This window comes from Erithacus rubecula (genome assembly GCF_903797595.1).
Source record: "Erithacus rubecula genome assembly, chromosome: 3".
NCBI lineage: Eukaryota > Metazoa > Chordata > Aves > Passeriformes > Muscicapidae > Erithacus > Erithacus rubecula.
The window spans coordinates 76266726-76281176 of record NC_136689.1 but is presented as its reverse complement, the minus strand read 5'-3'; the positions used below and the strand labels follow the sequence as shown (position 1 = coordinate 76281176).

Genomic DNA, 14451 nt, shown 5'->3' with positions numbered 1-14451 from the left:
CTACAATTTTCTTTATCCCTTTAGAATTCCTGCTTATTATATATTTATACTATATTAATTATTTATAATGTATTTCAAGCCAGTTATTTCAGGAGACAGCAATTAAGAGAAGTAGTATATAATTAGGAAATTATATATATTAATTTCTTTAGATCTGCAATAATATTTGTATTCAGTAGCATTTCAGGTGCAGGGTTAAATTGGACTAAGCAATCAGATTACAAGTCAGGCAGGTTGATAGCAAGTAATTTCTGGAGTATTTAACAAAACAGATATGTTGCAGGCAGTAATTAAAATACAATCCCTAAATTAGCTTTTTGCCTCGAGATATGTATCAAAAAGTAGGAAGAGTAAAACATGAAATGTGTTGACAAAATGTATGTGTTGCAATAGAAGTTAACCTTTTTGCTGGTAATAGTGGATTATTTATTTATTATTATTGTTGTTGTTGTTATTATTATTATTATTTCAAGTTAGAATTTATCTAAAATGTAAGGTGACTTTAAAACACCAGTATTCAAGGTGATATTAATGGAATTCTCCAAGTGAGTCAAACCACCCTGCCTCATGTGAGATGCATAGCCTCAAGAGAGAGACTGTGCCTCAATGAGATGCATTAGTCATCAAGTTACAAAAGTAAACTCTGAATTAAGGTTAAAATGTTTTTTAAATTACCAATATTAACAATGTTGAGAGGTGTAAAGTAGTGTTGGTGATTCAAAATTAAGGCAGTCAGCTAGAATTTCCTTTTCTCTGTTCAGGTTTTCAGAAATTTTGACAAAGTCATCCTTTATGCATTCCTCTTTGTGTTATTAGCTGACTGTATATGTGGGTCCATTCAGCCATAATGGTCCATTGTGGGGCTTTTGTTTCTTTTGCATATCAAAGGCATCCAGTATAGAGAATAAACAGGACTGGATCAAACACATCCGGGAAGTCATACAAGAAAGGACTATTCATCTGAAAGGAGCTTTGAAAGAGCCCATCCACATTCCCAAAACTGCACCAACAACAAAACAGAAAGGAAGAAGGTAAGTAGTATTTCAAATAATCAGAGATCTTTAAGTACACAACAGTGTTCTTTCCTCTGTAGTGTTGAATTTTGAATGACTTTCAGTGAATTGGACAAAAGCAAGAGTCATTTTGTCCAGCTTTATCTTATCGTTAATTTACAGTTTCCTGCAGTGCTGAATTTGTTGAGATTTCTGCTCTGAACAGTCCCTGACTTGTGTAAATGAGCCATTACAGAAGAGATTTGGAACTGCAGGACAGGATAGCTGTACATTTTAAGTTTTTGCAATTCTGCATGTGGTACTCAGGTCCTTAGTTTTCCTTTTATGAAGCTTGAAATGTGTGACCAAGTGTCCTCCTTGCTAGCTTTGGCTAAGTGAGTGTGCAAGTTTGTTGCCATATTTCTGGCTCGCTGTTTGTTGCCTTAATTCTACATGATGCATACCTTGCCAATTAATCTCTTCTCTTAGAGCAGAGAACAAAGTATTAAGTACTGAGTGTTTGATTCTTGCATCAGTTAATTTGGTGTCTGTTGTCACACTAGGAGTGTCTCACTTCTTTAACTAGCCTTTTACAAACACAGCACTACTCTTGTAATGAAAAGTGAATTCTTTGCAGAGATGGCGAGGACCTGGACAGTCAGGGAGATGGCAGCAGCCAGCCTGATACCATTTCCATTGCCTCACGGACCTCCCAGAACACACTAGACAGTGATAAGGTAAGTTTCCTGGGCACTGCTCTGAGCTGAGAGCAGATGATGCATCCCTTAGTGTGAATGAGCACCCAAGGTTAGTCCTTAGTACCTTCAGAGAAGAGATGTGGGAATACTCAGTCTCTTTAAAATGGTTGTCTGCAATAGAGAAAATACCTTGATACCATGAGAGAGCAGGAGTAATTGTTTAAATCTAATAGGTCATGAAGAGATTGTTTGTGCCAATTTGAAACCATTTTGATCCCCTCTGTTCTGCAGTTTGCTCAGAGATTTGACCCAGTTTAAAATGAAACATAAAATTCTATAGTGATGCATAGAATTTTTTCTTGATGTTAATCTCAGCCTTCCTGAAAGCACACCATCTGCTTTTCATGTTGACTTGAGGCTGATGATTGCCACAGAGTTACTGTTATAAAGGAAAAGTACTCTGCAATGTTTATGGGTTAGAGAGTAGGTGTTCACTTTCTGCATGAAAGCTGGTGGAATCATCCAGAAGTAACCCACAAAACTATCATTTCATACTAGTGCTGGTGTTTCCTCCATCTCTGCCTATAGATTCTGGCTGTGTTATACCATAGGACACACACAGCCAGAGTTTTCCCTGAGTCAAAGAAAGAAAAGTGTCACAAGAATAATTTTTTTTTTCTGAAATATGTGTGTTACTTGAAATTGAAGCAAGATTTTTGGTAAGTGAGAGGTGTTAGGACCCTGGAGGGAGGTAGAGATGGATAATGAAACTTTATCAAACAGAAGAATGAATTAAAATGCTGAAGATGCCCAGAAAATTACTTTAAAGTTTCATGAGGGATTTCTAGTGTATTACCTCCTTGCGCAAAATTTTTCTGATTTAAACTATGCAGATAAATAACCAGTATTCTTCAGGGTAGCTAAGTGAATAGATTCTCAGAATATTATTTAGACCATTACCATCATCACCTGAACTCAGTGAGTTTCCTCTGTTTTCACATGTCACTCAAACTGTAGTTTGATTTTTCCATGTAGAGAAGCAGACAGGAGGAGAGAAATACTTGGTGCTTAGGTTGCTCTTGTATTTGTCAGAAACAGCCTATGTTTTGACTTTGTGCATTTGTACTGAGGTTGGTCTGTAGTTTTGGTAGTGGCTTCTTCTAAAGATACCTGTGAGAAAAACAATTGATTTGAGGAAGAAGAACTCATTTGATGACTTCTATTCTGCTGTTTTATTCTTAGAATTCCTAACTATTTAGGGATTTGAAAACATTGAGTTTTATATGCTAGTAAACAGTTCTTAAGAGAAGAGTTAGATAACCTCAGAAGCAAGACATGCTCCGAGATTTCCCTGGTTGTTGGCTGAGATATCAGGCTGTGTGCATGCAGGCTGGAGGTGATGCAGTCCATCCCTGCTGTGAAGAGCCATCGCCCTTCTGCACTTGTGATGCACTGCTCTCTAGGGTGACTAGCACAGTTGTCTCCTGATGCCCTTCACAGTAATATTTCGTGCATCATGTGAGAAAGGTGGCCAAGTAGAATGCCCTCAGGATTGTTTTCCAGTCTGACATGTGAAGTCTTACCAACAACCTGTTCAACAGGAGTTATAAGTTAAAAGAAGGAGGAATGGAAAGAAGGAGAAATGGAGAACACTTTTCAGTATTCTTCCTGACAAATTAAGTGTTTTTAGTGACTGTAGTGTCATTTTAAAAGTATTTTTGAGATCTTGCATTTGTGTATCAAATTTTTGTTAGACTTCTTTTTTCCAAGAAAAACAAGCTAATGACTCCCTGGAAGTTACTTGTGCCGTGTGTTGCATGTCCAAGGAAGGAATTTAGTATTGTGCACTTCTAAAAAGTGTGTGAATTAGCAGTGTAGCATTGTTTAATGTTTTTATTGTATACTTTGGTTTGCTAAATACATTGAGAAAATCTTTAATCTGTTTAAAAACACAAAATAAATATTATTAAGGAACAGTAACAGGAAGATGGCTGGTGAAATCTGCAGGGTGTCTTAACATCATTGCCGAGTCTGAATTAATCTCTCACTTTGGATGTTGAAAACTCACTAGCTACAGTCAACTTGAGGTTTAAAATCTTAGCTTAGAAGCTTGAAGTGTGTGTGAATGTTTTACAGAAATGGAGTGAAACAGTTGTACAGATTTAAAAGTGCTGTTGATGTGGTTTGCCAGAGGAAGCAATGGAACTCCTTGGTCAAATTTGGAGCATATGTCTAACTGAGATTGGATTCCAAATCAAGAAATATTAAAAATATCAAGCAATTAAAAACAGTAATAATTAAGTAGTGGAAGTGTTTAATGTTGTATTATTTACTAAGCTCTTGCTGAACATTTTTCTGTTTACATGTATCCATTATTGAGGTTATGAAAAGACAAAAAATATCAAACATGTCATATTAATCAACAGCCAAGTAAAACAATTCTTTTACTTCCTCCTATTATATATTCAGACAGTTTATTCTTTTAAAATAAATGTTTTGATTAGAAGTGCTAAACTGTTATACAAGGAGTATATCAAGAAAGAAGTCCTTTATCCAAATGTCAGTATTCCTTCTCACATCCTCAGAGATACACTTTGAAAGATGAAAATCCTTAACCTTGACAGTAAGTGGTTGAATATTGTCCAGATGAACTTCTTTCTTTGCATCCTGTTTTCTGGCAAAATTGGAATTGCCATAACAACAGAGAATAACTTCATGATTAGCTCTTTTCTTCTCCACCCTTGCTTTTTAGGCTAGAATTTTCACTTTTGATTGTTGATTCCACTGTTGCAATGCTGCTTTTCAGCAATGACTGGGATGATGCAATAGACCATATGTTTATAAAGCTGACATTGACATCCTTCCCAGCTTCATGTCATCTGAAAACAGTGTTGGAAGGCAGAATTAGAATTCAGAATCTAATCTTGGCGATGGGAAAAATTAACTGGCAAAATACTGTGCAATTTAATAGGAACACATTTGAGCTTATATGAATAGGTGGAAATAGTTAAATACTAATGAAAACTGATAATCTTGAACAGTTTTTGAGAGGATGATTGAGAAGCTACATAGGCTCACAAATTGTTCAGTATTTAGCTGTGTGGTGCATCTGGGGGGTTAAGGAAAGCAGCAATATATTGGCTTGTAGAAATGGGACATTGAAGACAACAAGTCCTCATTCTTTGCTCAGAACTTGTAAAGATTATATCAGATAATGTGTCAAGCTTTGAGTACAGAATCTTAGGAAATCAGTGGCCCATTGGAAGAAATACTAAACATGACTTACAGAGCATGGTAAAGAATTGGGGCTAACAAGTGTAAAGGGAAAAAAAGGCAGGAGGCAAAACTTCAGAACTTCTAATGGGGAAAAAGGCTTCCACATAGTTACTAAACAGACTTTTACCTATCTTTTAAGTGGATGGGATGAAATCAAAGGTCTTTTTTTAAAAAAAGATTGCAATAATACTTTCTATGGGTATGAAAATGTGAAACACTAGAGCAGAGTAAATGTGAAGGCTGGGCAATCTCCATAATTGGAGTTCTTTGAGACCAGTTTGGGTAAACGTTAAGGATTCACACAGATGTGGTTGATTATGCTCTAGAGAAGGGGAATGAAGTAGACTAGGTAGTTTAAGATCCCTTTCTGGCCTCATTTTATTATCATGGGGTGCATTTTCATATTGCAAGACATGCTAGATACGTACATCCATAGCACTTACCCATCCTGAAGCACTGGAAGGTATAATGGAATCCAGAGTGAAATACAGAATTTTTGAGAGAGAGATTTCTAGTCCATCAAAGCATCTCAGTTTTCTGTGTGAGTGCTCTATTGTACCCTTCTCAGTAAATATTGTGCCCTTCACCTTTTAAGGCATTCCTTCCATTCACATTCTGTAGATGTGTAGCCAGCATTGTAGGTGGCTAACAGATAAAAGAGATTCTTGGACCATTCATTTAGCCTTTCATCAGCCTCATCTGATTTTTAACATTGTCTTTTGAACTTGATCCCGTGCATAGGATATTAAATAGGGAGACTGAAGGAAACAATGCAAGTCTGATAGGGTTTTTTTATGCTTCTATTCAGTGATCTGATAGAAACATGAAACAATCCAAACTAGGATTTTGGTATCTGAGAACATGATAGGCTTTTAGAAGTAGAGCTGTCATACATTGCTATCCTAAATAGTAGGAATCATGTTAGCTGCTGTGGGTGGTCAGTAGAGCAGTATTTTATTTTTAAGAAATTGTCTTTTGTGCCCAGCTGGTAACACTCTGTACTACTGTCTATGTGAAGTTGTATTGCATTTTCATGCTTCTTTAAGCTTGTGTGTAGTTCTTTGAAAAACAGAAAATGGACTGAAGCAGCAGGAGACAACCAAGGATTTAGTTCTGCCAGCTGAGTCTCCAGAAAAGAAAAGGCTTCAGTCAGGAGGAAAAAATGTTAGTAAAAAACCAGACGTGTCTCTGAGTGCACATCTCTTTTCAGAGTCGGAAACTGAGTCAGGACAGCTCCCTGGTCAAACCAAAATGCTCTTTATTTGAGGCAGAACTTTTGTGCTATTCAATTTCTTTTCTCCCAAAGTGCACTTGTTTCCATTTGAAAAGGGGATTAAAGATTTTTCATGCTTGAAATAATTGAGAAATCTTGTTAGCTTCTCTTTGCTTTCCTTTCTTCTTAATGTAAAATCACTATGGAAAATTAAAGTCCTGAGAGGCTGGCCTGATGGAAAGGCTCTTGAATATCTGGTCAGTCATGTTTGCAGGTAGTGGTGGCAGATGGACTTAGTGTAGTGTTTCTGACTTCAGCAAACCTATGCTGAGAATGTACTCAACCAGTGAGTGTTCACGTGTTTGTGTCATTTGGTTTTTTTTCTCTCTCTAAAAGTGACAGTGACTACAAGGCCCCGGAGAGGTGAACATAGATGGTTAACATTAATTTCAGCAGCTGCAAAACACTGTGTCCCATGAGAAGCTGTTTAATTAAACCTTATGCCTTTTTTAATCTGCAGTTCTTTTTCTGTCTGACTTTGTTTCTCATCTCATCTCTGTCTCTCCAGTTTCCATGTTTCAGACATAGCATCATTTATTTCTATCATGCATGATTAATTCAGTTTACATAAAAGGTTTCTTGAGACGGATGGATAAAGTATATAAAGCCTTTGTTCAGCCTAAATTTGGGGTTTGATGGTTTGTAACTCTTTTCCCTTCAGTGCAAGTCAGTCTCCCAGTTTCTGCTGTGCCTCTCTCTCTTCCCTCCAGCTAGCCTGGAGAGCCTTGCCAAAGCTGTCCAACAACAGCTGTTGAGCAATGCTTAATCACAGACACTCCCTGCTGTCCAAGTGCATTTAATCAGTGTGAAAGATGGAACTGCTTTCAGAAAGTGTGTTACGGGGAGAAATCCAGCAACCAGACAGAGGAAAGAAGGAAAGAAGTGTTTCCTAATGACTACTGTAGTAGGCAGAGAGAAGGGAAGTTAACCCAAAGGAAGGGAAAACTGGTAAATACTTTTTTGTTCAGCTCTCCAAAGTGCCATTCGTGTGTGCTGGGTAGAGAAATCATTGATTTTGGTGTCTTAGCAGTAGTGGAAAAGTTCTGCACTAAGTTGCATGTGACAGCATAGGTGCATGTTTGAGGATGGTGTGGATCTACCCTGAGCAAGAACTATCTTACATACTCCACTGAAGTGTGAATGAGTATTGAATTTCAGTGGAATACCAGCCAGCTAGGATATCTGATTACCACATGAAAAACTAGGAATTTTGTGTACTTTGGCCATCTCACATGGCCACTGTCAGCCTTCATTTGCTTTTTCCTTTAGCTTAATAGTATATAAAATACTTAGTCTTGAGATCCTACTTTTTTTTTTTTTTTTTTTTTTTTTAAATTGGTGGAAGGAGAAGAAAGAACCAATTCTATTACCAAAACATGTGGCCATTGCACCAGTCACAAAAAATGCACCTTAATCTCTATTTGTAGGAAGTGGAGGGTCAGGAAAGCAAACACAGCACCAAAGATATGCTCCTGTAGGTATTTAGAGGAAATATAAGGACAAGATGCAGTTTCTGGAAAGTGTCAGCTTGTTACTGTGCTTGCACTGAGTGGGATATGGACTCCTGAGAAAAATTTGGTCTGCCCTGGACACCTTGTGAAGTCATACTACATCAGCTTTTTTGTTAGTCCCCATCAGGCATACAGATGGTTTCAATTGTTTCTGAGTTGTTCTGACAAAGGCTGTAACATAAATCAATACCAGAAAACAGGGGAAAGCTCTTTACTTTTTCCCCTTTGCATAGCTTTGCATGGACTAAAAAAGGGAGTGTAAGGGGAACAGGAAACATTTCAATGAGGGAGAATGTAACACGTTTTGAAGATGTACCCCCTGTAATTTGTGTATTGGGGCTGTCCAAAGAGACAGGGTTGAAGCAACATGATTAATTTTTAGTCTATATCTAAACAGGTACAACCTGATTTATCTTCCTTAAGCACTAGATATATGAGGGTGTTCTGCCCTTCTTGGCCCCAGCATTCCCTGAAGAAAACTTCTGCTCCTTTGTAAGCACACACAAGCAATGCTAGCCAGTGAGATTAGCAGGCAGATACCATGGGAAAGTTCTGGAGTTACTGCAGCCCATCTGCTGGAAGTTATGTTCTGTCATTTGTTGCAGGCTTGAGGAAGAGAGGTTGGAATTGTCCTTTGATTCACACTGAGATTTGCTGGTTTCTTCATTTGCTCTGAAATTCTTGCTTGATAACAAATAGCATTTTCCTAGAAAATTTTCTGTCCAGTGTTTCCATTCCAGGCTTGTAACAAAAACTAATAAACAAGAAACAATGCAGTCTCTTATCTCCTGTTTCCAAAGCTCATGGGATGTAGCTGGCAGCCATGAAACAGTCAAAAGCAGATCCGTGCAGTGTGTTGATGTGACACTTGTTTCTAGACATTATGCAGCTGAAACTCTCACAGGGTATTGATCCTCCATGACAGTGTAGAGCATTGCAAGATTACCTCACTGAGCTGGAGGAGTTTACTGGTTTGGTTCAAAAGTGCTGAACTCACAGAAATTTAATACCAGCTGAGATATCTGGTGTGAGTGTTGCACCGAAGCAGCCAGAGCCATAGAGATGCTCATAGATGAAGAACTGAATTAGCCTGGAATGCTGTTGGCCTAAGGGAGAAGGAATTCTAGGACTGCTGCTTAAGTTGGATGGGTGCTTTGGCATTGAGCAATCTTGGGAACTTTGCAAAGTTCTGATAATAATTTTCATTTCACATCAAAGCAGATGAGACAATCAAAGAGAGGAAACTAAAGCTTAGGCAAAGTTATTATAATGAAGTGTTTTGAAGAGGGGGAGGAAAACCCTAAGCTTGCATGCATTTAATTCTAGTTTGTGCAGTTTTATTTGAGGAAATTTAAAAAAAACAAGTGAAAGTTGTAAACCAGTGTGAATTTTCTATGAAACAATTAGGTATTTGGGAATGTTTTGTGAGGAACTTTACACTGACTTTTACAATTGTGTATGATGTGTCCTGGATGTTTTTGTGAACTTTGTGTGTAAACTGTGAGTAGGGTGGAAATAAGGCAATAACTTCATTTGAAAAAACTACCTCTTTCTCTCTTGAATTTGAAAGATAACAAAGCTCATGAGTGACTGTATTTAGTAATATCTGATGTTTTTATTGCTAATTATCACACACAAAATATATTCAGAAGCCACTGCTACTTCAGCTTTCGGGATAAGGAGCAGTCTAGCAAGAAAAGCCGCTTAAATCCTCCGCCCAGCACTGTCACAACCAGTGTGCTTTGAACAATAGGCAGAGACAAGCAGAGTTAGAAATCTGTTCTAAAACGCCAGAACTGCCTGATTTTGAAATGCTCTCTTCTTGATGTGGAAAGTCCCAGAAGCCTGCTATCTCATCCAAAATACAAATCCTGCCAGGAGTCCTAAATAGGTAACGGTGCGTGACGGGCGGTTTGATAACGAGCGCTCATCTGGCTCTCCTTGTGTTCTCCCCCACAGTTGTCTGGTGGGTGCGAGCTGACGGTGGTGATCCACGACTTCACCGCCTGCAACAGCAACGAGCTGACGATCCGCCGGGGGCAGACAGTGGAGGTGCTGGAGAGGCCCCATGACAAGCCCGACTGGTGCCTGGTGCGAACCACCGACCGCTCGCCAGCCGCCGAGGGGCTGGTGCCCTGCGGCTCCCTCTGCATCGCCCACTCCCGCAGCAGCATGGAGATGGAGGGCATCTTCAACCACAAAGGTAGGGAATGATGGCTCCCAGCCGAGGCGTCGGCAGCCTGCGTTCTGGGCAGTAGTGGAGACTGCTGTGCGCATGGCAGCTTCTGCACTGCCGTGTTTTCAGCAGCCGCGCTGTCTTTTCCAAGAATAAGCAGGTTTCGGCATCAGGGGAAAATGTGGTTGAGGATAGGGAAGAGGTTTAATCAAAATAAATCTTGGTGAAAAGTTATATATGATATATATATATATTATACATATATCATATTAGATCCAGCTAAGATAGGATCTCTAGCAGAGATAGGAAAGTCTGTACCTGAGAAGTGCTGAAAGTGGGAAGAAACTTTCTAGCATGGATTATCAATGCTTCCTGAGAAACTCTGCAGTAAGAAGTCATGAAGGTTCAGTGATGGAAAAGGTGAATACACTCATCCACCATATGCCCTGGCATAGGAATTGTTCATTTGGACTGCTGTATTTTGCTTAACTGAGCTTTTCAGGGTAGCACTGGCACACTTTTTCCCAGAGCATCTCTGAAATCTTACTTGGGTTTTTTTTCAGATGCATGAAAGAATAATCCCCTGAAGGGTGCAAGAAAAATCTGATGATTTTTTGAAAGGTTTTAGGGTTTTAGTGTGCTGTAATCTTTTGACTCCATAAACTATTCAGGCTCGAAGAGTAGATTGTTATTAGAGAAAATGCTTGCTTGCCTCATTTGCAACTACTTGAGTTTGCAGGCTGTGAACAGAAAGAAATGTGATCTTACTAAAAAAGAGTGATAAAACAAAAAAATAGTTCATTAGAAGGCATGTCATTGCAAGTTATGGGAAAAGGTGCATTTCAAAGAGTTTGCTATTGCAGGTAATAAGATTAGCAGACAAGTGATGCTGGGGAAAATTTGTCTTCCAAAACACAGAATTCTGGTTTTGGAAAGTTTATCATAAATGTAACCACATTTTTTTTTTTAATTATTCAGTCCATTCCTGCTGTTAGAATTTTTCTCTCTTTTTTTAAGACAGTGTATAAATATGCTTCACTAAAACAGGGGTGAGTCTGTGTTTCTTACATTAGGGGCAGGCACAGCAGGAACTTCCTGAATGCTGAGTGATTAGGGGCTTTTATGGGGGGTGGAGTTTTGAAGGATTGAGCTGTATAGTTGTAGTAGTCTTTTGTCATTTTCTGTCCTATAAATTTGGATAGGGAAAGCTTGCAGATGTTCTGATGATAAAATTGTAAAATCTAGTTGAGTAACACTGAAGCTTTTCTTCTTGGACTAGGGAGTGAAATCTGGATATTTTTTTTTTAACAACCCTCACAGAACTGATAAATCAAATTTCCTTTGAAGCTTAGGGACTTCACCTTTGAATGTAGAGAATTTCATTAGGAGAGACAGATTGTACTGGTACATATATATGATATATATATAGAGCTGGTTTTGTGTTTGAGATTTTACTTTTATTAATCAAACCAGTGGACATGACCTGCATTGCTTTTTTTTTTTTTTTTTTTTTAGAATTTATTTAGGGAAAATGGGGCAGAGCATTTCAAGGATACTTTGTTTAACATGGTGCTTTGAAGTAAAGAGGATTAATTAATTATATTAATCACGGACACTGACGAAGAAGAGAAAGCCATTGCTAGAATGAGTGTAATTTGCAGGGTTGAATGCAGCCTCAGAAGTGCCTTCTGTCCCTGCCACAGGCTTCCTGCAGGGATGTTATGGTATGCCATCCTAACCCAACTGATAAGAAGCAGCTGCTAATTGTTTATTCCCACATTGCTGGGTGTCAGGCTTTAGGAGATGGATGTTTAATTTGTAAAGTTTCCCCTGCTGAAGTGAGTGTGAACTGTCTTGAACATGCAAGCTGTTACATAATGTTAAGTAGTCTGGAGAGGAGAAAAAAACAGTAGACAAGGCACTTGAAACTATTGGATTTGTTTCACTTTGGTCCCTACCTCATCTTTCTATTGAAAGAGGATAATAGTGTTCATTTCACTGAGGCATTATAAAAATTAAGTAAAACCAGTGGAGTGATTTGATTTTATTTTCCCCCCATAGTGAAAAGTACCTCAGACAATCCCACAAACCAATTATTCATTCTCAAGTGCTGCATTTGATTAAATAAAGCATCGGGGAATATGCTAATCAGAAGAATGGAAAAACAATTAGATTAGCTTTTCAGAATTGTTCATTATGGATATTGATTGAGGTATGAATTCCTAAAAAACAAAACAAATCCTATAACTAAGAGCAAGTGAGTGACTTACATAATTTTAAGTCAGTCCATGTTCTTGGGTGGATAACTTTTCATGTACTTCCTAAGTTTTTAGCACTTAATTATGTACCTTCAGTCTTTACAGTCTTTTCCTTTTTCAACAATAATTCAGTAAAACTTTAAGAGTTTTTGAGAGATTCAAGGATTTTGATGTCTGGAAATACACATCCTATGTGAGGCTCACAGTCTGAGTAATTCTGTACAGTTCGTGGACTAAGACATGAGTCTTGAATTTTTATATGTCTGACATGAAAAACTCTTGGGAGAGGCTGAGCAAGAGAGGGTTTATATATTGCAGGGGAAAGAAGGAGGTGATCATCAGAAGTGATGCAGTTGGCTACTTGGATGTAGAATGCTTAGCCTGTGCCCATGGCTTTTGCACCCCTTTCAGTCATTTCAGTATCTATGGACCCTACAGTTTTGATATTTTCAACAGAGTTTATCAGTAGCACCACTTGCCAACAGAAAAAAAAAAAAGAAAAAGAAAAGCCACAGCATACCAGAGGTGAAATGAGCTTCAAAGTTTTGAAATGGCAAACCTCTTATCATTGACAGCTGGCTCTTATGGTGTGTCAAACCACATTTCATCACTGAGTACAGAAATGTTGGGTGATACTTAATGCCTTAAATAATCTCAAATTTTTATCCAAAATAGGAAAACATGCACAATTATTAAAGCTGAAAATACATTCAGTGAAGCCTAGTTCTAACAGTTGATCTTGGTCTGTTCACACATTATCTGTCAACCATGAAAGGTAATGTTGTTTTATTCTCATGTTAAAAGACAGCCTCAAAAATGACCCTCATCAGTTGCCTACAAGTGTAGGAATTACTTCTCCTCCAAGAATGTGTATTATCTAAAGCATCTAATCAGCATGAATGGATTAAAAAGCCAGACATTTACAATACCTTCAATCTCTAAAATTTTATGCTAGTTAAGGTAGTAAACATTTTGTTAAGAATGTGAGGAAAGCATTGCACAGAGAAAACATTCACTAGATGAACAGTAACTCAGGGAGAAAGTTGATTGTGGATTCCTGACCTCTTGCTTGCTCTGCTGGATATCAAATCTATTTTTGCAAGTTATTTGGTCGTTTAATCAATTTGAGGTGCAGTTCACAGATGAATACATTTTTTAAAAAATCGAAATTTCTTTTATAATAGGGAGAAAAGAGAAACAAGTGAGTAGTGAAGAGACTGAACAACAGTTGGTGCACTCTACAAAAAAGAAATCACTAGCTCTGGAAGAACATGTTTTTCACAAGTAATGCATAAGGCAACTTTTTTTTGCAATGATTTCCCACATGTTTTTGGGTGTGGGGGAGAAAGATTGTTCCTGTTGTTTTATTTGATGCTTCTCTCATTTTTAACATGGGTTACTTTCAGGGTAAATCCTATTTTATAAGTGCAGTCTTCTTTCTTTTCTTTGCAGGGCATTTACACTGCCGCAGAGCTTTGGGTAGAGGGCAGGGGAAGGATTCAGTGTAATGAAAATGAACATGCAAGCTCAGAAAAATTGGCAGTATTTAAAATTGTTTGCAAATGTCTTGCCTGTTTAGATCACAAGTTTACTGTTCTTTTCTGAATCTGTATGTACCTCTGAAGAATTTGTGATAGTCCATCATGCCTGTAATGTAGGAGCTACTATTTGGAGGGATATCAAGGCTGCAACAAGCCTTTGCTAATGAGGCTTACATTTGTGTCTCCTTTAAATTTCAAGATTTTGAGGGGGACATGTCTAACTGCCAATTCATGTTACTATCTGTTTCAAAACTTGGCTACAAAAGTCTTTTGTTTACCTGAAGGTACAGCGTTTGCCTGTTTTATACCATTGTATAGTCCAGAAATCTGTATCGGTTTGTTAAATCTGAGAAGTAGGTGATGTCTTAACTTTGTACCAAACCACACACTACTCACATACTGAATACTGGCTTTTGACTTTACTCTGAGGATACTCTGCCATAAACTGGCTGCAGCCATAAACATAGAAATGTAGTCTCTCTCAAAGAACCTTAACATAAGGCAGATCAAATGGCTTTGCAAGACAAAGGTTGACAATTTTGTTCGAATAGCTGTGTTGTAAGCTGCTTTCTGTACCTGCAAGATGGGAAAGACTGATGTAGGGCAAGTGTCAGAGCTCTTCTTGAATTGCTATAGGGACCCTCTATTCAAGAATTAAGGAAGACAAAAATTGTGTGGGTGACCTAGAGATATTTCCCAGGATGAGAGATTTTATACTTGAGGCCA

General features: G+C 38.1%; 1 protein-coding gene across 3 annotated transcripts in view; it reads left to right on the top strand.

Annotated features, from left to right (window-relative positions):
* TRIO (trio Rho guanine nucleotide exchange factor) overlaps nucleotides 1–14451 on the top strand; it is a 243336-nt gene that overhangs the window by 166812 nt on the left and 62073 nt on the right. For all 3 annotated transcript variants that reach the window (XR_013773848.1, XM_079302720.1, XM_079302721.1), the window contains exons 32-34: nucleotides 889–1031; nucleotides 1630–1729; nucleotides 9710–9953. Coding sequence is in view for 2 of the 3 variants with exons in the window: in XM_079302720.1 (XP_079158846.1) it covers nucleotides 889–1031; nucleotides 1630–1729; nucleotides 9710–9953 (487 nt within the window). In the remaining variant the exon portion in view is untranslated. The remainder of the gene's footprint in view (nucleotides 1–888; nucleotides 1032–1629; nucleotides 1730–9709; nucleotides 9954–14451) is intronic.